Source organism: Cannabis sativa, chromosome 1 (genome assembly GCF_029168945.1).
Source record: "Cannabis sativa cultivar Pink pepper isolate KNU-18-1 chromosome 1, ASM2916894v1, whole genome shotgun sequence".
Taxonomy (NCBI): Eukaryota; Viridiplantae; Streptophyta; class Magnoliopsida; order Rosales; family Cannabaceae; genus Cannabis; species Cannabis sativa.
The window spans coordinates 39735266-39760374 of NC_083601.1; the positions used below are offsets into that span (position 1 = coordinate 39735266).

General features: G+C 30.8%; 3 protein-coding genes across 4 annotated transcripts; all 3 read right to left on the reverse strand.

The window, feature by feature from the left end:
* Nucleotides 1–142: 142 nt before the first annotated feature.
* Nucleotides 143–4108, reverse strand: LOC115707440 ((3S,6E)-nerolidol synthase 1). 2 transcript variants are annotated; one of them, XM_061115047.1, is made up of 7 exons: nucleotides 3774–4105; nucleotides 3337–3583; nucleotides 2523–2907; nucleotides 2130–2348; nucleotides 1822–1960; nucleotides 1460–1711; nucleotides 143–569 (listed from the first exon to the last, which is right to left on the reverse strand). In XM_061115047.1, the coding sequence occupies exons 1-7, from the start codon at nucleotides 3915–3917 to the stop codon at nucleotides 297–299; spliced, it is 1659 nt and encodes a 552-aa protein (XP_060971030.1). In that variant the 5' UTR covers nucleotides 3918–4105; the 3' UTR covers nucleotides 143–296. The 2 variants fall into 2 exon arrangements, with proteins under 2 accessions (XP_060971030.1, XP_060971032.1); XM_061115049.1 differs by lacking the exon at nucleotides 1460–1711 and having other exon boundaries at nucleotides 3774–4108.
* Nucleotides 4109–7049: 2941 nt separating this feature from the next.
* On the reverse strand, nucleotides 7050–9548 carry LOC115707438 (exocyst complex component EXO70C1). The gene has a single exon (XM_030635400.2). It carries the CDS (start codon nucleotides 9288–9290, stop codon nucleotides 7227–7229), a length of 2064 nt encoding a protein of 687 aa, XP_030491260.2. The 5' UTR covers nucleotides 9291–9548; the 3' UTR covers nucleotides 7050–7226.
* Nucleotides 9549–13372: 3824 nt separating this feature from the next.
* LOC115707439 ((E,E)-alpha-farnesene synthase) lies at nucleotides 13373–18223 on the reverse strand. The gene is made up of 7 exons (XM_030635401.2): nucleotides 17855–18223; nucleotides 17356–17641; nucleotides 16089–16497; nucleotides 14734–14952; nucleotides 14489–14630; nucleotides 14115–14357; nucleotides 13373–14039 (listed from the first exon to the last, which is right to left on the reverse strand). Exons 1-7 carry the CDS (start codon nucleotides 18014–18016, stop codon nucleotides 13731–13733), a joined length of 1770 nt encoding a protein of 589 aa, XP_030491261.2. The 5' UTR covers nucleotides 18017–18223; the 3' UTR covers nucleotides 13373–13730.
* Nucleotides 18224–25109: the final 6886 nt, after the last annotated feature.

Consider the following 25109-nt stretch of genomic DNA (forward strand, 5'->3'; position numbering starts at 1 on the left):
ATTGGTTTTAAATTGGATTTTGAGATTGACATCCAATAACCAATCCAATCCAATTAGAATCTAACTTTTAGCATCTAATCAAATTCAATTGTAATTGAATATCCAACTTTTTGTAATTAGATATTGTATTGGATCGGTTCAGTTCAATTGAATCGGATTGGATGATAGCCACCCTTAATTAAATTTAACGAAATATTCTTATATTCTTAAAATATATATTCCCTTAAACTAACAAAAACCTTTAAATAACCATATTTTATATACAAAGATATGGTGTTATTTTAGGTAGATACTTACTATAACAAAGATTTGATATGTTCTTCCAAGTGGGGTAGGCGTTGGTTGTGATCATAATTATACATCAAAGGAACTAATCTTGCGAGATTGAGAGAAGCTTTGAGGAATGGTGGTGGAAACGCTGGATTTCGAAGTATGCATTCTTTGTTGAGGCACTTCCATGCATCTGAAATCTTTTCCATCATTTCCTCACGTGCATCTTCAACACTGCCTCCTAATTCCTTCATGTAACACTCCACATAAGATCCGTCATGTCCTTCTTGATTCTCATCCTATATATTTTACATACATTATCAATATTATATATATTGTATATTCATGTACCTAGAAAAATAACAAAAACTAATAAAGCACCTTCAACTATATATATTTACACATACATACATGCATGTTTCCTTGAGTAAAGTTTAAATTGAGGTTCTGGTGTGACGCACTGTGAGTTCGAAGTAGCAATTTTTGTAGTTAATGGCAAAAAGAGAAAGAAGATGGTTGAGAAGAAGGAGAAGATATTTTTACGTTTTATTTACCTATTTATGAACTAAATTTTTTATTTAAAGTTTTATAAAATTATTTTTCTTTTAAAAAATATGATTGTAAAGTATCAAAATTACCCTTTCAATAAAAAAAAGAAGTATTAAAATTACAAAAATATGATTTTTTCAGCAAAAATATAAGTGTAAAAAGACAATGAGAAATTAACTTTACAATAACTATAAATAAATTATAAAATACAAGGAGAAAATCAATATCATGACAACTATAAATCAGTTATTAAATAAATTATAAAACAACAAAAAAAAAAATATTAAACAATTTATTGTTATACTAAAGAACATATGTTCGAAAATAAAAAAAGTCATAAAAATAGAAAAAATTGTTTTGAAATATTTTTGTAATTTTTGGTGCATTTGTGTAAAAATTTCGTGGACATATCTATAATAAATTAGTAGGTGATTTGTAATTATTATTGTAGTTTTTTTTCATGTTTAATTAATTTTCGGTTAATTATGATTTTTATTTTGTTTCTTTTACTAACAGATGCTTGATGTAAATAAAAGTTTATGGGTACGATTTGATACATGTCAAAAATTTGTACGCACAATTCGGCAGGTGTTAAAATTCGCAGGTGAAAATCATAATAACTAGCCGTAATTTTATTTACCTTGGCACTACCAAAGTCATCCCAAAGCCTAAGAATCGATGCTGTAGAAGTAATGATGGAAGGCATGTTTTCCACAAAATCCAGTGTCTTTTGGGTGAGACTGGTTTCATCCAAGAGAACAAATATATGAACCAGAACTACGTGCACTCCTGAGCTGACCACACCATTTTCCAAGTATTCTTTTGCCTTTGGTACGTGCCTTGATGCAAACCATTTTGCCTCTACTAAAAAGGCTTCGCACAAACTTGCCCACTTCAAATTATCATCAAGAGATAAATATTTGTACTCATTTATTAGTCAAAGTTTATCAATTGCCTATGCATGCATAAAAAATTAAAAGAAAAAAGAAAGTTGTTTAGTACCGTCTTCCGAAGAGAGTGTAAAGGGCTCCATCCACGCTTTTGATAGATCGTATGGCTAGACTCATTGATCATATTATCTAGGGCTCTAAAGCATGTCTTCATGGAGTCTGGAAGTTTTTGTATAGCACTATATTCCCAGCTGTAAAAATTAATAATTAATTATCAATAGCTAAAGAGTACTAATTAATTAGCATGTAGAATTCCCCTTAAATAAATATGATATTAGATGAATCTTTTTTGGTAAATTAATGGCCAGGTGAAGTTGTGTGTGTGATCTATGTGTAGGCATTTCATGAATATTTAAATACCTAGAGACAGCCTGGGTGAAGAGAATGAGTTCATCAAGTGAACTGTACATGTCGAAAATATCATCTATTACATAGATAAACGAAATGGATTTTGTAAGCGCAACCCTTTGTTTCGACAAGGTTGGATCGGTTAGGCAGGCCATGGACCAAATATACCACTTCACCGGTTGATCTCTTGCGAAAGTTAATTCCTTAGCTAAACCAATGTCTCGCCACCACCTTATAATATAAATTAATGCAAAAAGATTATATACATACATACATGCATATATTTATATATTAGCTAGAAGGGACGGTTTTTCATAGCTGAGACAAATAAAAAGTACTTCGCCAAAAATAATTTAAATAATAATCTTTGCATCCTCAATAATTTCCAAAACTAGTTAATATTACCTGGTGACTTTATCAATTTCCATTCTATGCAGGGACTGAACTCTATTAAATTCAACTTTTGCTAGTTGTTGAAACAAATTTATGTACCCATTCTGACTGGGATAGACACCAAAAAGGTCCTTGGCTGTGAACTTGGATAAACTTTTGTGAGTGGGATTTTGAAGTGTAGTTGCCACAAATTTGGCCTGATATTGATCATAACGATGAAGACGTGTCATGGACGCTTCCAAGTGTTGAGCACTAAATAAAGCAGCTTCATCAAGGATATTTTCTCCCTCTATGCATAGATGGGAGGCTTCATATAAGCTCAGCAAACCCTTGATGTCCTCTCTTAGCCTCGTGTCGAAACAACCGTTATTATTGTCCTTGTACTTGTTGAAAATATCTAATTAGTTTAAAGAGACATAATTATTATTAGCCTAATTAAGATTTTCGCCCTTTAAATTTTAACATGTATTAAATCATGTTTCTTTAATTTTTTTTACTGTTAAATTTTTTCTTGAATTATTGAGATTGTTAGATTTAAAGACTTTTGTCTAATTTTATTCAATTTTACTATCTCAATGATTATTTATGTACTAAATTACACTTCTCGGACGTTGATATCTACTAAATTATGCTTTTCAATTTTGATATTTATTAAATCATGCCCATAAATTTCAATAGTTGAGGTATTTTTAACGATCTTAAAAATTATTTGGTCCGTGTTAAAATTCAATGGACAAAAATCTTAATTAGCCTTATTATTATTATTAATTATCTAATGAGTGATATAATTAATCAACAGAACTAATTATTTGTTATATATACTGACCAGCAGGAACGAAGAGACCGTGTTGTCTCAAGAGTCGAAAACGAAGAGCTACATCATACAGATCTTGATGATGATGATCATGTTCGAATTCTCTAAAAAACTTATAAGCAGACTGGCTTTGTATAATTTTATCAATCTCTTCCTCGAAGATATAGTCAATTCCTAGCCGTTGAATAGCATCAATCATCTTCAGACCTTCATCAAATGGGTCTGCTTTTCTTAAAACGTCCCTGTATTTATCTAAATCCTGCAATATTTAATTTGTAAATCAATTTCATCAGAAAATTATTAATTAATATATGCATCGCAGCAAACTGGAAATATATAAATATCTATATATAAATATATATATATTGTTATTAGAGAAAGGTTTATACTTCTGTAAGGATACTAACAAAGTATTATGATCATCGTGGCTACTATTAATATTGATGTACCTTTTGTGGTGTGAGATCACCGTTACTCCTGATATGATATTTGGAGTTCTCGTCAAAATTTCTAATTATGTTTTGAGAACTCGAAAGTGATGAGGGTTTAAAGGGACGAAAAGATGCGTAAGAAGACATTATTGACAACGCCATTGATATGATGTGAGAGAGAATGATGATCAGTATCTAATGGCACAGATTGAATATACAAATCAAAAAATATATCTGTTATGCGAAGTCTCCCTTTGATCTCACTCAAATACTCATGATCAGCTCACATGGACATTAGCCGATTGGCCATAGAACACTAGGTTCGATTAGTTACAGTAAAAGAAATCAGTATTGTATCATATGAGTGTGTGTTATTACAGCATATAATTACAGCATATAATGCAGTAGGCAATTAGGTACTAATATAGATCTTAGGACTAGCTAGGAGTTAATTGACATAACTAATTTACCGAACTGCACCTAACTTTAACTAATACGTGTACATTAGGGAACTAACAGTATTACAAATCTTCACCTAGGAACCTAATGTACAAGAATGAAAAACACTCAAAACAAAGACTTACAAAAGAAAAAGTAGATCACAGAAACAGTATGCTAAGCTGTGATTTGTAGTAAGTCTAAACAATAAATAAATTTGCTATTGGAAGTGGCTTGGTGAGCATATCAGAGGGGTTTTCATGTATTGAAATTTTTTGGAACTTGACTTTCCTTTAGCTATTGCGTCCAGAATGAAATGATACCTCACATCTATGTGTTTGGTCCTCTCATGAAATACCTGATTTTTGCTGAGATGGAGTGCACTCTAACTATCATAGTGGATGACAACAGTCCTTTGGTCAGCACCAAGTTCTCTGGTGATTCCCTTGAGCCAGAGTGCTTCTTTAACAACCTCAGTCCAGGCAATATATTCTGCCTCTGTTGTTGAAAGAGTTACTACAGTTTGTAGATTTGCCTTCTAACTGATTGTGCTGTTGTACATTCTAAACACAAAACGTGATGTGACATTCTTGAGTCTAAATCTCCAGGATAATCTGAGTCCACAAACCCTTCTATCTGAGTGTTAGTTGTGTTTGGACCATAGATTAGGCCTGTATATATTGTACCACTTAAATACCTCAATAACCACTTCACAACATTCCAATGCTCTGTGCCTAGATTTCTCATTTACCTGCTGACAACACTTATTGCATGGCTGAGATATGTTCTGGAGCATACCATAAGATACATTATGCTACCTACCACATTAGAATATGGTATAGTTTCCATGTACCTGGTATCTTCATCTGTGCAGGGAGATTGGGAGCTATTGAGTCTGAATTGCTGGCCAAGAGCTGTGCTTAATTGTTTGCAGTCAAGGAAATTGAATTTCTTGAGGATCTTGGCAATGTAGCTATGCTGAGATAGCTTTAGAGATCTTTGTTCTCTATTCCTGTTGATCTCAATTCCTAGAATTAATTTTCTTGGCAGCCCCCAAGTCTTTCATGTCAAATTCTCTACTTAATAGCTTTTTGATCTTGTTTATTTCTCCCTTATCCTTGCTTGCTATTAGCATATCATCAACATATAGTAGCAAATAAGCCAATCCTTTGGCCTTTCTCACATAAACACAACTACCATAGGCACTCCTTTTGAACCCTATTTTGGTTATAAAATCATCAAACCTCCTATATCATTGTCTAAGTGATTGCTTTATGCCATAGAGGAATCTCTTTAAAAGGAAAACATGATCTTCCTTTCCTTTCTCCTCATACCCTTTTGGTTGCCTCATACAGATCTTCTCTTCTAAATCTCCATGCAAAAAGGTTATTTTAACATCTAGTTGCTCAAGTTCTAGATCATGGTAGGCTACCAAACTGAGAAGCAGTCTAATAGAAATGTGCTTCACAACAGGGGAGAATATCTCATGGTAGTCAATACCTTCCCTCTGTGTGAAGCCCTTTGCCATAGTCTGGCTTTGAATCTTACTGGTTCAATTCTCGGAATCTTGCTTGTTCATATTATCCATTTTACGTGATTTAATATATCATGAACGAAACGAAAAAATTAAGTGCATCATTAATATTAGTTTTGTGGTATATTCATATTGTTGTAAGATATATATATCATTTTTATGTGATATAGTATATATTGGGTGAAATAAAAAAAGGTAAAATATTAGTTTAAGTTTGAAACATAGATATATTAGATTGGGGTATGTTGTTTCCATGTTTAAAATTGTACATATATATACATATATTTCTTTTTTTCAGAATGGTATATTATGTTGGAATTGGGGTATATTTTTATACAATTCAAATTTTATTATTTTATTTTCTAAATGTTATACTGTAGTACACAAAATGTATATACCATAATGCAAAATGTATATACCACAAACTAAAAATTAATATTCTATCAATTTTTTTTATCCAAACAATCGATATATCATAACTTTCTCTCTCTCTCTCTTTCTCTCTATGTATATATATGTTAGCATGAAATATATGATTCATATTCATATATATTTACGATAACTAGTTTTATACGTTGATGTATATCAATACTTGTTAATAAAAAGAGAATAGTAAAAAACAAACATTCATCTAATAGTATATATCTATCCATTTTTAACTAAAAAATGTAACATATTGTGTAATAATATACCATATTCTAACTATAATTGAAAAATAAATTAATGTACCACAATAAAAAAAAAAATACAGTATATTGAATCAAATTATACAGGACAACTCCATGTTTTGATAAGATAGTTTTGTTTCTTTGTTCATCATTTATCTTGAATGAATAAAACATCATAATAATATATACCTTATATATAGTTAAGGGTATTTTAGGTAACAAAAAATAAAAAGGGACGTTTTTTTTTAAAGGGTTAAGATAACAACGGTAACAAAAGTTATATAAAAGGAAGGGGGATTTCTTCCATCCAAGAAAGTTACAGAGTAACCGATAAAGGAACATTTAGTTTATTATTTTAAAAAAAGGGACATAAACTTTCACTAGAGAAAGAAAGAAATAAGACCATTTGTTTGCATTTCCCTACAAATAATATAACAGCATTACTATAGTAAAATTGACATGATTTCCTTTTTTTTTTTTAAGTACACCTTGCGGGAAGTAGACTTAATACCGAGGTAAATATATATAAGAGCTCATATCCAATCCAAATACCATTTTACACATTGCTGATTATCATTTGATTCAAATGCATGCATGCCTCAAAAGGACAATACAAGCTATAAAAAGAGAATTAAAATATATATATAAAAAAATTGAAATTATGAAACAAACGGAGATTCAATATTGTTTCAATCCAGTTTGTTTATTCGAGAACCAATCGTTCGAAGTAATAATAATAATAATAAAAAAAAAACCTTGTAATCTTGACATGGGACCAACCAAACACAATTATGAACTATGCCTCATCTCATCATATCATGATCATGAGGATCATGTTCTTCTTCTAGCCATAGACGTAGCATTCCCATCAAACAGTTCATCAATAAATGTCTCAATGTCTTCAGGTTGATACTTAATATACTTCTCTGCTTGTCTTCCGGCATCCAAATACTGCTTAAACCTCCCTAAGAAAGCCCTGTAAGCCGGTATCATAACAGCCGAAATCGAAACCCGAAGCTCAGACTGAAGCTGATCATCACTCACAACCCAAGTGGATTGTGTCTTGTGTATCTCATCGAACATGGCATTGAAACTCTTGAACCTCTCTTTCAGTACTGGCTTCGAAACCTTACCGTTCACCTGAAGCCCCTCGTGGGCTAAACACTGCAGCACTTTCCCCCAAGTCTCGCGCTGGTAGTTCTTGTGGTACTGTCTCAAATCCGAAGACCTCTTCCGACACCATGTATCTCCCATCAGTTGGTGAATCTCGTTTGAACCTTTGATCTTTTGAACAATGTATCTTCCGTTGTTCATCAAGAAAACATAGCTCAATGATGGGTCTCTGTACAGCTTCGATTTCATTTCCAAATTAGAGTCCAACAGATCCATCATCGACATCAGCTGTTTCGAAAAAGGTGTCGTTTGGGATTCCCCTGTTTCATCACCTTGCGACCAATGATGAGCGCTCTGTTCAACTGGATGATCCACATTGTCGTCCTCAACCTTGTGGCATTGCTTGAAAACCTGTTCCAACGTGTCTTTATACTCACAGGCGTATTTTAGGTAATTCATAACGTAACGAGTCAGGGGATGGACTGCCCCACTTGGGACAGGAGTTCTTCCATTGTCGCTCTTGATTGAGTTTTCAAGGTCGCAGAAGATGCTGACTGCAGCCTCCCCCAGCCGGCTTTTGGCCGTAGTAGCTTCTGTGGTCATTTCTTTAGATATCTCCGGCGGGTACGATTCTCCGCCGATTACCGGAATGAGATCCCGGAGGGTCTCGTACATGTCGAGGAACTTGAAGAGTTTCTCTGCGGAGCGCTTGGTTAGAACCACAGCCTCCGCAAAATCGAGAAGCTTGATGACAAACGCACGAGCCATGTTGCTGAAGAGGCTCTGGGAGATTGAAGGGTGGTCAGAGAAGACAGAGTCGCTGAGCTTCATCTCGTTGGGAAAGAGTACGGCGGTGCATTGCCTGACGATCGTGATCCACGTGGCGATCTCTCCTTCGAGCGATTCCCATTGCATGCGTTGTACGTCGTCGATGCTAATGCTGTCGTAGCCGAGTTTCTCCAGGGCTGCTTTGAATGCAGATCGCCTAGAGATACTATAAGCCATACAACATTCGGTGTCGTATCCGGCTGAGATCATGGTGTTAGCGATCGTGTTTAGTTTCGAAACAGTTTCTTGAGAGAATCCGGGAAACTCCTCCTCTGAAGCCTGACCAGATTGTTGTTGTTGATCAGAATCGCCACCTATAACACAACGATCGGAATATTCATGATTGTTGTTGTTGTTGAACGAAGATTGTTTCGAAGTCTTATCCTGGGATTTAGGATCCGAGGAGGAGGATGATGAATCTTTATTGTCGTTTTTCGAATCCTCAAGAAGAGCACGAAACTCTTCTTCTAAAAACGACATTGCTCTCTGAAGAACAGAGCTTGCTCTGTTCACACTAGCATTGAAAACAGGGTATTTCCCCAACTCGTTCGAAAGTTTGGATACTCGTCTCAACGCATCCGAAAACGACGTGTCGTTTTCTGGGTCTTTGCCGAATTTGATGAGACTGCTCTGTCCTTCGTTATATTTATCGATCATGGACTCCGTCATTTTACAGAGTAGCTCCACCGAGTTTGGAGCTTCTCCCGGCACATCTGAATGGTTCAAACTCTGAAAGAATCGATCAACGTCTTCCAGAATCTGATTGTGATTCATATGGGAATCGGAATTGGCAGCTCGATTTTCCTCGGCATTATTACAAACATTGTCCTTCTCCTCTGTCTTACTTTCTCCGGCGAGCTGAGATTCAGATTCAGATTTAGGATCAGGATTTTCATGGCCGTGTTTAGGAGTTCCCACATTCCCATCTTTTGAATTACTTGTGGATTTTTCCATGATCACGTATGTCTTTTTTTCTTTTCAATGATTAATGAATCTCAACCTCAATCTCAATCTCTTACTCTAATCTTCAAAACAAGGGAAATGGATTTGGTTTTCGAAGAAAAGGAACGATGATGGATCGAGAGAACAGTCATGGACCGAAAATGAAGGAGAACTATTCTCCAATTCTTACTAACCTTCAGTTTTTTTTTTCGTTATAATTTTTTTAAAATTAAAATATTTGTTTGGTACTATAATTTTCTATTATTTGATTGGAGGGAGTTTATCCGTGGACCGTTGACCCTTTTGAGAAGGTTCGCCTGGCGTTAGTGCTTCCCACGGCCACGAATGTCGCTGCCCTTCAAGCAAGCTGTTCAATTTTATTCATATATGTGCACATTATTATAAACATAATTTTAAATAATTAAATTAATTAATTACGTGGTGAATGAATTAATTATTAAAGTAATTAATGTTTGTTCATAGTCATGATGTACTTAAATTAATTTATTGACAGGGAATTTCCCAAGTCATTCCAAAGGCTGACAAGTGATGTTATAATTGTAATATTATATCATTGTTATGACACTGTTGCAACTTTTAGAAGTAGTGCTCAGATAACGTTCTTTAAAAGTTATTGCATTAAATTTAATAATTATATTAAATTTTATACTAATAGCGATTTAACAACGAAGTCCGTATTAATCACCACAGTCATTTTTACAATTTTCTAATATATAATAGTACACCTTTTGTGTTTTATTGTTAATATTTTCTTTTACAAGTGTTTGATGAATTTTGCAAAAGGATGTGTTTGGACAAAGAGGTAGATTAAATTAAAGTGTTATCTAGAGGTGTTTTCTTTTATTGTGATCGAGATTTGATCTTGATGATTTTCACAAAGAATATACTAAAATAGTTTTTATTTGGATTCAAATTGCTAATTTAGATTTTAATTATTGGGAAGAAAAGTCATTGTTGAAGATATATAGTTGGGAAGTCCAATTAAATTGGATGTGGTGACTAAAAGAAGAGATAAATTGAATTTTGTGCGAGTGATGATTGAAGTCTCCATTATTGATTAATCCTTTCCGAGTATCATTTCCTTCATTAATGAGAAAGATCAAGAAATAGATGTGTTGGTGAATTATGAATGGAAGCCCACTATATCTGGAATGTGTAAATGTATATGCCATACAAACTCAATATGTAAAAATAGCAAAGGAAAACAAGTTTGGGTGCCTAAACGAGCCAAGCAGCAAGTGGCTTCAGCTCAAGTTGTGGATGTCAATGGTTTTCAACAATGGGGAATAAGAATAAAATAACTAAGGGGGAGAATATGTGCACTGGCATAAAAGCATGTCACTGTAGTAACTGTAAATACTTTTCAAGCTCTTGATGATTTTGACAACAGAAAGATTGATCCTTTCTAACATGTTAGATTGAAGTGTCAAACTATATTGAGTTTATCAACCACAAATTCAATACCTGTCTCGACCATGTTTATCGCTAATTGAAGAAAAATTATTTTAGTACTGAAAATCTACTCGGGACCTTTCCTACTCTAGGCCTCTGGTACCATATTGGCTTTCTTGGGATAATACAAAATCTCGAATTCATAATCTTTAACTAACTTCAACCATCGTCTTTGTCTCATATTCAAATCTTTTTTATTAAAGAAATACTTGAGACTTGGTCAGTATAGATTTAACATTTTTCCACGTAAAGATAATCACGCCAAATGTTTGGTGCAAACACCACCGTAGCGAGTTCTAAATCATGAGTTAGGTAATGTTTCTCATATTTCTTCAATTGGCGAGAATCATAAGCAATGACCCTGTTAGCTTTCATCAAAACGTACCCCAAACGTTGTCAAGAGACGTCATAGTAAACAACAAACTTTTTTCTGGTCTGATGGCAAACCTAACACTGGAGTTGTAATAAATCGTTGCTTCAAGTATTGAAAACTAGCTTCACACTTGTTAGTCCACACAAATCACTGATCTTTTTAGTTAACTCTGTCAAAGGCGTGAAAATCTTAGAAAATTCTTCCACAAAATGAAGATAATACCTAGCTAAACCTAGAAAACTTAGTTCCTCACTAACTCGATCTTTCTTGGATCTACCATAACCTCATCTTTATTGATAATATGACCTAAGAAGAATACTTGCGATAACTCGAACTTGCACTTCTTAAAATTGGCATAAAGTTTATGTTCCCGTAGTCTTTGCAAAATCATCCGTAATGTTACTCATGCTCTGCTTCTGACAAGGATATCATCGGTAAAGACTATAACACAAACATCGAGGAGATCTTTGAATACTTGATTCATCAGATTCATGAAAGCCACTGGAGCATTGGTTAGCCCGAAAGACATAACCAAAAATTTATAATTGCCATGCGCCTGGTGCGAGATCCAGCTTTTTAGGATTAGTGTCTTTGATTCACTCGTTAAAATTCTCAGAGAATATGATTTTTACAATTTCTCTTTTTGGGATTATAATAAGGTGGATGGCTGGGAACATGATCTACAATTATGAAATTCCCGACTTTCCTAATAGATTGATTTTCTTTAAGTATTAATTCTAGAACTGAAAAGTTGCGCGTAAATTTATATGGTATCTAAATTATATTTTCTACTAGTGAATTAAGGGCTTGTTTGGTACGCCGTATTGTAATGTATTGTATTGTGTTTGTCTTGGATTGTGTTGTATTGTATTGTATTAGTATTATTTAATACAATACAATGTTTAGTATTGACTTGTATTAATTGATTGTGTAAAGTTATAATATATTTTTAATACACTCGATCCCAACACCAACTACGGGTTCAGGTACTGGGTCCGGGTTCGGGTTTGGGACCGAGTCCGGGACCCGATCTGGGTCCGGGTCTGGGGTCCGAGTTCGGGTCCAAGGTTTAAGTCTGGGGTCCGGGTCTGGGTCTGGGTCTGGGTCCGCGTCTAGGTAAGTCCGGGTCCAGGTCTGGGGTCCTGGTCCGGGCCAAGGTCAGGGTCCGGGGTCCGGGTCCGGGGTCCGGGTCCGGGTCCGGGTCCGGGTCCGGGTCCGGGTCCGTGGTTCAGGCCCGGGGTTCGGGTCCGAGGTTCGAGTCTGGGGTCCGGGTCCAGGGTCCGGGTCCGGGTTCGGGTCCGGGTCTAGGGTCTGGGTCGGGGTCTGGGTCCGGGTTCGGGTCCGGGTCCGGGGTCCGGGTTCGGGGTCTATTTATTATAATACAAGCTAATACGGACCATTTATTATGTATTAAATAATACAACATACATTGTATTAAAAAATTTAGTCGTAATAATTAATACAATACATTACTTAATCCAAACATAGTGTTATTTATTATTTAATACAATACGACCCTTATACGGCGTACCAAACGAGCCCTAATAGTACTAAACAATAAAGAAGTAATTGGAAGGGTAAAACGGTAATTTGACCAAAACTAATTACAACCGACACAAAGAGGGATAATCACTAGAATTGATTATATCAATAGATACTGGAGTAATTATGGAATGAATAAACAAAGATTATTTGATTAATGAGACTCAATAAATAAATCTAATTTATTGGAGCCTTAAATATAAGTTCATGGTCCCTGAATCGCTACCGTAAAACCAACAGGTACTCCATGCTTGAACCAAGCACATTAAACTTTGATTTGTATTTCGTTCAAGAAAAGGTTCACAATCATCAAATTGCTGTAAAACATGTTTCAACTATTGATCAACTTGCTAATGATCTCACAAAAAGCCATTTCAAGTCAACACTTTCCTCAATTTATAGAGCCAAACTCACAATTTCCATTGCTTCCAATTGTGAGTTTGCGTGGAGGTGTTTAAGGAAATTAAGCTTGCTATAGTCAGTTAGGAGTTAGTGCTAACTGTTATGTTATTTCAGTTAGTATTTTTAGCTTCCTCTTGTATTATTCAAATTAGTTAGAATTACTTCTTGTTAATTCTAATTCACTATAAATTCTTTGTACTTGATTTCTTAGTACAATAACAATACAATTCTTTTGTCTTTTCATCTTTCTCTCTCTCTTTCTTTCCAATATCACTATTCTTTGCTCATGTCAAGATCATTCAATGACTTCAAAAAGGTTGAAATAAAACATTACAAGTAGTCTTTATTTATCTGAATATAAATTACACTAAAATCACCACGATACATAACAACTAGCTATAGTGATCAACCACCAACGACAAACACACATTCTCAATTCCTCAAAGTACAGGAGACATCGTTCACGTGCTTTGAAGAGTTGTACATAAAAAACTTAAACTTAATTACTATGAAAAAGAAAACAAATAATAATAATAATAATAATAATAATAATTAATCATAACATAACCTGTAATAAACTGCTTAACCACCTAAATTTTTCTATTAATTATAAAAAAGAAAACACATGGTGACCCATTAAAGGACTCATCATCCTAGCTAGTTTACTTATTGGGAATGAGAGGGTGAACGAGTAAGGAGAGAATATGAGTCTTATAGTCTGTATGTTGAGCACTGAAGGCATCTCCAGATTGGTAGAGGCTATGTGCCACTCGAGCAGTGTTAAGGGCAATATCTATAAATGATAATGATAGTGAACTACTGCCGCAAGTACTAAAGCATGTCTTGTTGATCTTCTTCCATGTTTTTCTAATCATTTCTCGGATATGCTTTCGGGCCTCCTCTTCACTACTCTTCGTTTCTTGCATATAACATACGATAGAAGATGCAGCATCTCCTCTTTCCTGTTCAGCCTGCATAGTATATTATAATATATCATTTCATATATATGCATATATAAATTGGTGAAAATAATTATAGATATTTACCGCTGAAGTTCCTAAATCGTTGCATAGTCGAATGATGAGAGAAATGTTGTAGACAAGATCTTTGCTTATGTCAAGAGAAGAGGCCGTATTAGTCTGATTTGGCATAGCAAGATATGAATGAAGAAGAAGAAGAGGGCCCGAAGATGAAATCCAAGCATTGCTTAAATACTCCTCAAGGGATGGGATATACCCCTTGTGGTACCATTCTGCCTCCATTAATAGTGATTTACAAAAGTCTGTCCACTGTAAATATACATTGATGGTAAACCAAAAAAGTAAAGATACTTGGTTAGATCATTAATTAGATCGATCTTCATGCCATGATGATCGAAATCAAAAGGTCTATGAGCCTAGCTACGTGATGGTATACGTACCGCTCCCTTTAGATGAGGTAAAACTAACTTGCAACCGTTCTTAGTCTCAATTTCACTAGCAATTTCACATGTAGTATGGTAGAGTGCTTGGAAACAAATCTTCATGCAATCTGGAAGTTTTTCAGTTTCCCGTACATCCCACCTGTCATTTAATTATACATATATATAAATATATATATATATATTAATAACACATTCATGTATAAAAATAATAAGTGAATTAATGAAGTAGAGATCATTGTTACCTATCAACGGCATTGGTGAAGTGTCTGAGCTCTTCCAATGAGCCATAAACATCATAAACATCATCAACAATGAGTATGAAATTGACCACTTTGGTAAGACATTTTCTCAGACTTTTGTATTCAGGCTGAAAAGCCAGTCCCACAGTACACATGAAGCTCTCGACCAGCCTATCTCTCGCAAAATCCAACTTCTCTGAAAGGCCCACATTCTTCCACCAACTAAACGAAATAGAGAAAAAGAATCATGGGCAACAATTCGTTACTCTCATTTAATATTGAAAAAAAAAAAAAAAAAAAACAAAGCCCAAAACATTTCAGTCTTTTGTTCTAATAAAAATTGAGAAATTAGATTTTTATTAAAAAAAAACAAATAAGTCCAAGAAAATATATATATGGTTGGTCTTGAGCTAAGGCACACTAAAGGGCGCCCGTGCCTTGCCGCCAAAGTCCTAACCCCAAAATTATGATTAAAATTATGAAATTTAACATGATTAAATATAAATTAATAATTTTTTTTTTGAAAAAAAATGACCTTTATATATATATAAAGGATTTTTACATTACATATAGAAATTTTTAATTTTTTTACCTTTTTATTGTAAGGCGAATTTTTTTTAAAAAATGTTGTGTAAGTTTTATACTGTGTATTGTGTTAAGTTTTCACGGTTATTCTACAGTTATTTTCCAGTTGTTTAACTGTTGTTTTAATTATTTTGTTTTATTATTTTACGGTTGTTTTATAAAAAGAAAGTATTTTTGTAAAAAAAAATTCCGTGTGACAGTAAAATTGTAAACTTTTAACCAAAATCCAGTATTTTTGTAAAAATTCCAAAAAAAAAAAAAAATCTATATTGCTACAACAAATCATTTTATTTAATATTAATTTACTAAAAATATTTATAAAAGAACCCAAGAAAAAAAATCGCCTAATTAGGCCAAATAGCTTTAGAATGGACCCTAAAATGCTTCTTAACATTTTTCCTACTCTTTTTTCTTGCAAAAATTTTCCATGTCCATTGCAAAAAAAATTAAAAAAAAACAAACAAAACAAACAAAACAAAACTTTCCTTGTAATAAAGTTATAAGTTTATAACAAATAAACTTTTACATATATTGAGGTTTATTAATGAATCAAACAAGGTATTAATGTCCATTCACAAATTATTTAAAAATAATTATTAGGGCAACGTACCCATTGTTATGCCCAACAATATAATATTCGTATTTTTAAGTAAAAAAATATTCATTAATTTACTGTGAGTCAAAGTATATTAGATGTAACTTTTTAAAGTGTGTACAAATTAATCATCATTTTAGAAGTATATATATAAATTTGTGTAATTAATTATTATTACCTGGACAACTCCCTAAGATCTTTTTGAAGTGTGGCTTGAACTATGTTAAAGTTTAATTTGGCTAAATCAACCAAGAGACTAGTAGTAGTTGTAGTGTTGGTATCCGGGTCACCTTGACGATAAGCTTCTATTTGCCATTTTACGTCAAACCACTGAACCCTCCAATGAGATGGAAGTTCCAAAGCATGAACCACCTCATGTTTGGGAAGATATTTGTTGCCGTTGTCAGGAAAGGCAATTTTGAGGTTTTCTTCCATCAAAGCTTTAGCCTCAGTTAGCATCTCCTCACACTCAAAAGCTACATGTGAGGCCTCTAAAACCTCTATCATCACTTTCACCTCTGTTGATGTAATATTATGTGTCCCACCACCTTTTTTGTAATCCACACTATTGTACCCAACAAATATGCCTGAAAACATGCATGTTCATATAACCACGTCATTAATATATGCAGTCCCCACAACATTACTAAAATTAGTATACCACATTAATTATATGTCGTTCAGTGTTAGAAAACAACAGTAGGATTTTTATATGAGGGTCTGGTTGCTATTGCTTGGGTAATGAAACAGAAAGTAATTAATGGAATGGAAATTATATTTATTTCATTTCTTTTAACTTTTTTTTTGAAGGTAATTGGAGGCTAGCAGGACTAAGAAAGAGAGCTGAGAAACCTCATTACCAATCCAACAAATCGTTTCGGATTTTTTTAACTATATTGGTTGCTTTATAATTTAATAATATATTCTGATGTGTTTGATTTTTTTATTATCGCTACAAAAAAAATCTTATTTTTAATCACAATAAAATTTGTGGCCAAAAGTGAAAAAATTATGATTTATTATAAATTATTATTTTTATGTCCTGATTAAAAGGTTCGTAACTAAAGATATTAGTCACAAAAATCACAATTTATTGTAACTAAATGTATTTTTAGTTACAATACTTGTACACAAAAACTAAATTAGTCTGAACTTGTATGTAAATACTATATTTTAGTCACAAGTAATTTTTTGTTGTGACTAAAAAGTTGTTAATGGTAGTTTTTTTGTAGTATATTTTGGTGAAATTCTATTTTCAATCCATCCAAAGAAGAAAACGTATTAATGCACAGATTATTCAGTTTAATTATATAAAATATATATATATATATATAATAATCTAATTTCATCTCCCATTTTTATTCTTATTGATCTGCTCTTCTTATTTTAACCATGACTTCTTTAAGTAAACTGATCTAATTATACTCATATATATACGTACGTACCTTGTGAAACATGATATCCATGAAGCCTAAGAAGCCTGAAATATAATGCAGCGAGATAGAGATCGTCTCCTACGAGGGGATCTTTAATGTCATTATTGTTGTAGTAGTAATCGGAAGATGATATTTTGTCAAGAACTTTCTTGACTTCGTCTTCGAAATGATATGTCAAGCTTAGTTTTCTGATGGTGTTAATCAGCTCTAGCATACCCTTTAAGTCTTTGGTTTCAACAATAATATGCCTCACATCCTCGATAAGCTTCTCAGACCGCTTTTTGTACTCTTCACTCTGTATATGAATCAATGCATAATATGATATCATTATCAGTCAAAAGAATCATGTAATATAAAAATACATAACAAATAAATTAAAAAAAAAACGTCATTAAATCAAGATATAATTAAATAATTAGTTTAATAAAACGTCCACTACTAATATTAATTATATCTGCAAATGAAAATATATACATAATGGAGCTTGGTAGTGAAAAAAAATTCTTACATCATATTTGTTGTTAAGAGACTCCAGGAAATCATATTTCCAAATGGTTGGCGTATAATTGGCCGAACGTCTTTGATGATCAGATTTATGATCAAATATTAGTTCATGAGACTTGGTTGGGCAAGATAGTTGCTCTGCTTGCAATTTTCTCTGTGTGTCCATAATGTTTATCTTTTATTTATTTTTATATTTTTCCTGTGTCTTTCAATTTCGATGATATTACAAGTCTAGCTCATGTCCTTTATAAAGACAGACATATCAGAAGGAACAAAAAGTCTCATGTCCCTAATTTATTGTCTCATCTTTTTCACATTAAAGATTAGTAGTAGACATGGCCTTTAAATATTTTAGAAGACTTGTTCTAATTTTAAAAATTAGGCTCCTATAAAAAAATATAATTTATAAATAATGTTTTTAAATATTATCACAAAATACTAAAAAACTCTTATTAATTTATAAAAATTGTTATTGATTGTAATACAACAAAAAAAATGCTAGAAAAAAAATATGAAAGGTTTGAAAAAAATGATAAATAGCAACAATGAATTTTTTTTTTTTTGCTTAAAAGCAATAATAGAATTGAAAATAGATTTTGGGAATTGACATAGAAATGATTAATGATAAGTTGTTAGCCCTTTAAAAAGTTGGGTTCATTAAAAAAAAAAAGGCTAATTAGTAATTTTTTTCTCCTGAACTTTGACATGTATCAAATCGTGCCCCTTGAACTTTTTTGGCCGTTAAAAATTCCCCCCGAACTATTGAGATTGTTAAATTTAAGGACTTTTGTCTAATTTCATTCAATTTTACTGTTTCAGTGATTGTTTATGTATTAAACCATGCTCCCCAGACTTTGATATCTACCAAATCATGCCCCTTAAACTTTGATATGCACTAAATCATGCCCCTTGAACTTTCATCCATGTTAGAATTTTTTTTACTAAAATTAGACAAAAGTCCTTAAATCTAACAATCTCAATAGTTCGGGGAGAATTTTTAACGTCAAAAAAAGTTCAGGGGGCATGATTTGGTACATGTCAAAGTTCGGAAAAAAAAAATTACTAATTAGCCTAAAAAAATGAAAAGCATTAAAAAAAATATATTAGGCCCTTTATTTTTTTGGGCCCTGTGCAATACCCGTAAGAGCCGCTCATGGTAGTAGAACATTTTCGACCATACTCTCTAAACACATTCTTTAACTAAAATAGAAAGGTGTTATAATAGAAATCAAAAATATTAATGGATACTTTAAGGTGTCAAGCACCACAAGAGATACGTGATTAGCTCTGCTACATAAGAGCATTAATGGAAGCAACATTTTATATTATTATTTTTTTATTTTTTTCTCTCTCATCCACATAAAACTTGTCACATTAACTTAAAAAAAAAATACTCTAATAGTTGACAACTTTTGCCCATTGACACATCATATTAAATTAATGACTTTTTTAGTAAAATGTAAATGTTTTTCAACAAAAAAAATATAATAACATGTGGTTATGGTCCATATTGAGCAATATTTTACGTAAAATTAATCTTTAAAATTAGATCACATTACATATGTAGAAGACAACTCCTATGAATAACTCCGGGAGATGTTCTAATATCACTCTTCAATTTAAATATTTTTTTATCGCTCTTGAACTAAATGATCAACTAGAATTTTTTTTTCAAATAAACTAAAATTATATAAAGGAATGATAAAAATAAGCATTAGAAAATAGAAGAAAAAAAAAGACTAATATGTTTCTTTTTTATTTGGTGGCCTTCACATAAAAAAAAATAAAATAAAAAATAAAGGGATAATTATATAAGGCACTATTTTTTGTAGAAAAATTTATATTTTTACGCTTAATTAAAGAATTTTTTTTACATTTTTACGGTATTTTATAAAAACAACAAGAAAACTACATAAAAGTAATATGAAAAAAACATCTACATATAATAAAAAATCAACAACAAATTAACAAGAGTACAACATAAAAAAGACTGTATTTTCTGTAAATAAAATCGTAAAAATATTTAAAATTCCGTGAAACTGTATTTTTGTAGTTTTTATGTGTTTGTAAAATTATTTCAAAAATAAACCCTAATACGTAAAGAAATAGAAAAGGAAAAAAAAATAATACACGGACATAATTAGTTGTAAAAAGTGGCGGTATTAAATTATCTCTTAATTATTTACGGTATTAAAATCGATAAAATTTTAATTATATACTAAACTAATAAATTGATTCCATATCTAATGTGACTATAAACACTCATATATTTACCGTGACACATTATTACGTAATACTGAAATAGAATTTATATCACATTTTTAAAATTAGAAACAATCTGCCCCCATAAATTTCACGCGAGTGGTTACCATTTAAGTTTATTGTTGACACTGCACAATGATTCTGACAAAAAAATGTCATTGTCAACATTGCAAAAGCTTCAACAAAATCCAATGTTAAGCAAAGATTAACTATTGCAATTGAAAAAAAAAACTATTATCGCACTACAACAGACACTCAGAAAATACTTATGATATTAATCAACATAGATTTCAAAGATCACCGTAAATTCTTACAGCAATACATAAGAACTCAATTTGGCAACCTAAAGTTTAAAGTAGGGTTGATAATACGATCAACAACTAACAAAACAAACATTAAAATAATAATGAAAGGTCATCAAATTAAATAAATAAAAAATAACTAATAAGAGCTCACATATATAGCAACTCTAAGACTACCAAAGAAAAAATAGTAGCACAAAGAGTAAATTAGACATGTTTCAATTATATCAATTACCCTAATTAACTTTTTTAATTTAAGGTTATTTCTTTATGTGAAGCAAATAAAAAACTCGTCAAAAGTAGTTATTTTATTTTAAAATTAACTCTTATATATACAAAGCAAATATGGAATTTATTAGTAACTTTTTATTTCAAAATTAACAACTAAATAAAAAATGAATAACTTTTCATTTTAAAAATAGCAACCAAATAAGAAACTAACTAATGAGTAACTTTTTATTCGAAATTTAACTCAAATGCCATTTGATACGATAGATTATAAAAAGTAATACAAGTGGAGTATAAATTAAAGAAATAACACTACTATTTTAGCGTATCAAATTTAAGACCTCAGGTATTATTAAATCTAAATGTATATCAAACCCAATACATGATTAAAGTAGTATTTGATTGGAGGTAATAAGATAAAATAGAATGGAAAAGAAACAATTTTTTTTCTATTCATCTGTTTAGTTGCATATTAAAGTATTAAAATGTCATTCTAATAGAATATTCTTTATTCTACTATTTTGATAAAATAACTATTTTATTTTGAAATGGAAGAAAAGATCATTACAATATGCATGAAGAAAAAAAATTTAATAATTTTTCTATCAGATTTTTTTATGCATTTTAAATTTTATTTCATTCTATTTTTGTTCTTATTCTTATTCTTATTTCTATTATTTTATTTTTATTCCTCCCAATTAAACACTATTTAAATAAAAAATATTAAAAAATTACATTTATAATAATTGAAGAGATAAAACATTATTCTTCTAGAAAAAAAAAACAGTATATTCTAAGTCCCACATGTGCACCTAAATAAATGATATGGTTGTTGTTTCAATATTAGAAAAATGGTATTAATTTTTTTTTCAACCGAAGAAAAATTCCATACAAAAAGTCAAAAATAAAGACAATACATATAACTGTCAAGAAAAATAGTATCATATTAATGATCAATGTTATACAATAAATAACAAAATTGATATTAATTTAAACAAAAGTAAAATTATAATAAAAAATAAATAAAAAGTATAAATATTTATAGAAATACATAAATAATTGAGATAGCTCCTATAATAAAGCCGTGCACACGACGCCACGTTTACATATTCTTTGCATATGATTTACAGTACTTGGTTGTTGTCAACGGTTAATATTTCTAATTTATATTATATTGAACAATATAAAAATTTCAAAGGAAATATTGTGTCCTAAAATTTTTGTTAAATATTTTATATTATCTGTTTGAGTATTTTTTCTTCTTAAACTTTTATATTTTTTTTTCTTCGGTCAAGCCCGATGTTTTTTTTTAGGCTTATGCGTAACGTGATTGTACTAAAAAAAATTTTTACTTTCAGTTACAACAAAATTTATAATTAAAAATAAAAAAAAATGTGACTAATTATAAATTATCAATTTTATATTGTAATTAAAAGGTCCGTGGTTAAATATATTAATCACAAAAATCATAATTTATTGTAACAAAATGTGTTTTTAGTCACAATAATTGTTGTAACCAAAACTAAATTAGTGACAACTTGTACTTAAATCTTATATTTTAGTCACAAATTTTTTGTTGTGACTAAAAGTCACATTTAATCACAAAAAAATTATGTTGTGACTAAAGAGTTGTTACTAAAAATAGCTATTTGTTGTAGTGGTGGTTTTGCTACTACGATTAATCTTGTTTCTGTGACATAGTTTTAATTGTCTTTTTATTCAAGTTACTACGATTAGTTTTGTCTTTGTGACATGGTTTTATTTTATTTTATTTCGTTGTTGGTTTGTCTTTTTGTTCTTCGATATCTCGCCATCAAATTAATGTTAATGGTTGCAAATGACAATTTCTCTGTGGTTGAAAAGGTTGTTAGTCGTCTAGTTACGTACCTTAAATATAATTGAATGCTTAAAAGGAGTTGAATATTAATATGCTACAATAGATCTAATGTTTGTCTTCTGACTGGGGGAGTAAACTGAATATAAGAATTTTTAAGGTTAACTGTGATGATACAATCTTTTTCATCTGACTTTATTTCTAGTTTCTTTTGTAAAATGATTTGAGAAGCAGACAGCTGATTAGTTGGCTCAAAAATCTTGATTGTATTTCTAACGAGAGAGATGTCCTGATTGAATTGGAGATTGTGTTATTAATAAAATTACATGATTTTTTACAAATATATATTAGCTAGGTTGATTACGTACAATGCACATATAATTAGTTTTTTTTTTTTAATTAGGTAATATATTTTTTTTTTTAATTTTTAAAATAGGATTTGTGATTTTGATCTTTGATGATTTTTTTTTAATATTTTAAATTTAAATTTAAATTTATTTAAATAAAATATTTACATAATTTTTATTTTAATATACACAATAAAATTAATTTTTTATATAAATTATCTATATAATTTTTATTTTTAAATATATATAATAATATATAAAATTAATAAAAAATATATTCTATTATGTAATAATATATTAAACTTAACATAAAAAATTAAAAAAATATATTATTAAAGCAATAATTTTATTACATACCCACATAATAAATATATAATAGCTAGAGGCATGCATGCATATAGAACGACAGCTATCCTATATATAAATGTATATACATATATTTATATTAGGGGTTCAATGTCTCAAATCTATGGCCATAGGAGGATGAGCCAAGGTGAGGGTTGTTATACATAAAAAGGGGTGACCAAGAATTAATATATGTATTTATGAATTAAATTAACTGAGAAACGGTCAAAAAGGCCCCACACGGGTTAAGTGGACAGCCCAGAAACTGATTCTAGAATTGTTAGCTGGGTTAATTGTTCTGAGTCTAATGATATTTTTGAATTTGTTATTAATGAGATTAATTTTTTTTTAGTTACTGTTGGTAGTACTATGCTATTCTGCATGTTGCGAATAGTGTAGCGCATACATTAGTAAAATCTGTTCTTGGGTAAAAATTTGTGTTTAGATAGATATTTATCCAAAATTTGTACGTACTCTTATAATTAGGGGTGGAGCCACATGCACACCAACAGGTAGGGGCGAAGCTAGGACTTGAATGCTAAGGGTAGGGGTGTTCATAAAATAGCTGATCCAATCCTATCCGTACGATCCAATCCGTAAAGTGCGGATATCCGCACTTGTACAGATAAGATTGGATTGAAAAATTCAAAATCCGCACTTGTGCGGATTGGATGTTGATTGACATGTAAAAGTAACCGATACAATCCAATCCACACATATTTATAACAAAATTAAAAAATTATATATACAAATAACATTTTAATGTAAAAAAAAATATTAATTTAAAAGTCTAATACATATAATTGCAAAACTTAATAGATAAATTGTATATTCTATTCTTATATATTTTTTTTTCTACATACAATTTAAAATAAAATTAAATATTTTTTTATATATACAATTTTTTTTCTTCCTTTGAATTTGTTATTTGTTATTTTATTTATTTAATGTGTTGTTGGAGACATAAAATAACTATAGTTTGTTTTATTTTGTTGCTAGTTATGTGAAAAAAAAAATATTTTTTTTCATAAATATTAAATAATTTAATATTAAAAATTAACTAATCCAAAGTAACCGATCCAATCCGCACTTTTGCGGATTGGATTGGATCCAAAAAATGAAATCCGCACTTAGTGCGGATTAGATGTTGTTTGACCAAAAAAGTGCGGATTGGATCGGATGAACAGCCCTAGCTAAGGAGGCCAAATCTTAATTTAGTATCAAATAAATTTTTTGTAGTACATATTTATATTTAATACTAAAATTTAAAACGATGTTTTTCTTATGTCGAAAATTATCTATAATAAAATGTTAAAATAAAACAAAAAGTACCCTGTTATTTAAATTTCTACTCTATATTATCCAAATTAGAAATATTACTACACTTCTACTTAAGGCACACATTAAATTTTAAATGTGGTAAATTTTTTTATAAATAAAAAATTTATATGAATAAAATAATTTTAACATAATCTAACACTTAATTAGAGGAGATCCTAAATCTCAATTTCTACTTTAGTGATGAAAATTATCAACTTCTATAAATATATATATATAAAAATATATTGTATATATTTATTTATTATTATTTTTTATTTATATATATACTTTATTTTATAAATATTTTTATATATATAGAATGGAATTTTTAAAATATTTGGGGGCCATGGCCACCTTTCCCTTGGCTGTGGCTCCGCCCCTGCCAACAGGGATGTGGCTCCCCTGAATTTTTCAAAATTATGTATTAACATATATATATATATATGGGTGACTATTCAATGGTTACATTTTTATTGTAACCATATGGTTACGTTTTTCTGTAACCTGTAATAGCAGGTTACTAATAGGTAGACTTTCCTTTTTTAGATTTAATTAATTATAATTAACTATTTTCTTAAAATAATTAATTAAATAGACATTCCTTTTTTAAAATTATTTAAT

What these genes read in the sequence shown, in the direction of transcription:
- LOC115707439 (XM_030635401.2), bottom strand. Translation starts at nt 18,016, where the DNA reads ATGGACACACAGAGAAAATTGCAAGCAGAGCAACTATCTTGCCCAACC. An exon ending in CTCTTAACAACAAATATGAT is followed by an intron (nt 17,642 to 17,854) that starts GTAAGAATTTTT and finishes ATTCATATACAG; the next exon opens with AGTGAAGAGTACAAAAAGCG. An exon ending in GATCTTAGGGAGTTGTCCAG is followed by an intron (nt 14,953 to 16,088) that starts GTAATAATAATT and finishes TATTTCGTTTAG; the next exon opens with TTGGTGGAAGAATGTGGGCC.
- LOC115707440 (XM_061115047.1), bottom strand. Translation starts at nt 3,917, where the DNA reads ATGGCGTTGTCAATAATGTCTTCTTACGCATCTTTTCGTCCCTTTAAA. An exon ending in TTCACCCAGGCTGTCTCTAG is followed by an intron (nt 1,961 to 2,129) that starts GTATTTAAATAT and finishes TAATTTTTACAG; the next exon opens with CTGGGAATATAGTGCTATAC. An exon ending in TACACTCTCTTCGGAAGACG is followed by an intron (nt 1,712 to 1,821) that starts GTACTAAACAAC and finishes GATAATTTGAAG; the next exon opens with TGGGCAAGTTTGTGCGAAGC.
- LOC115707438 (XM_030635400.2), bottom strand. Translation starts at nt 9,290, where the DNA reads ATGGAAAAATCCACAAGTAATTCAAAAGATGGGAATGTGGGAACTCCT.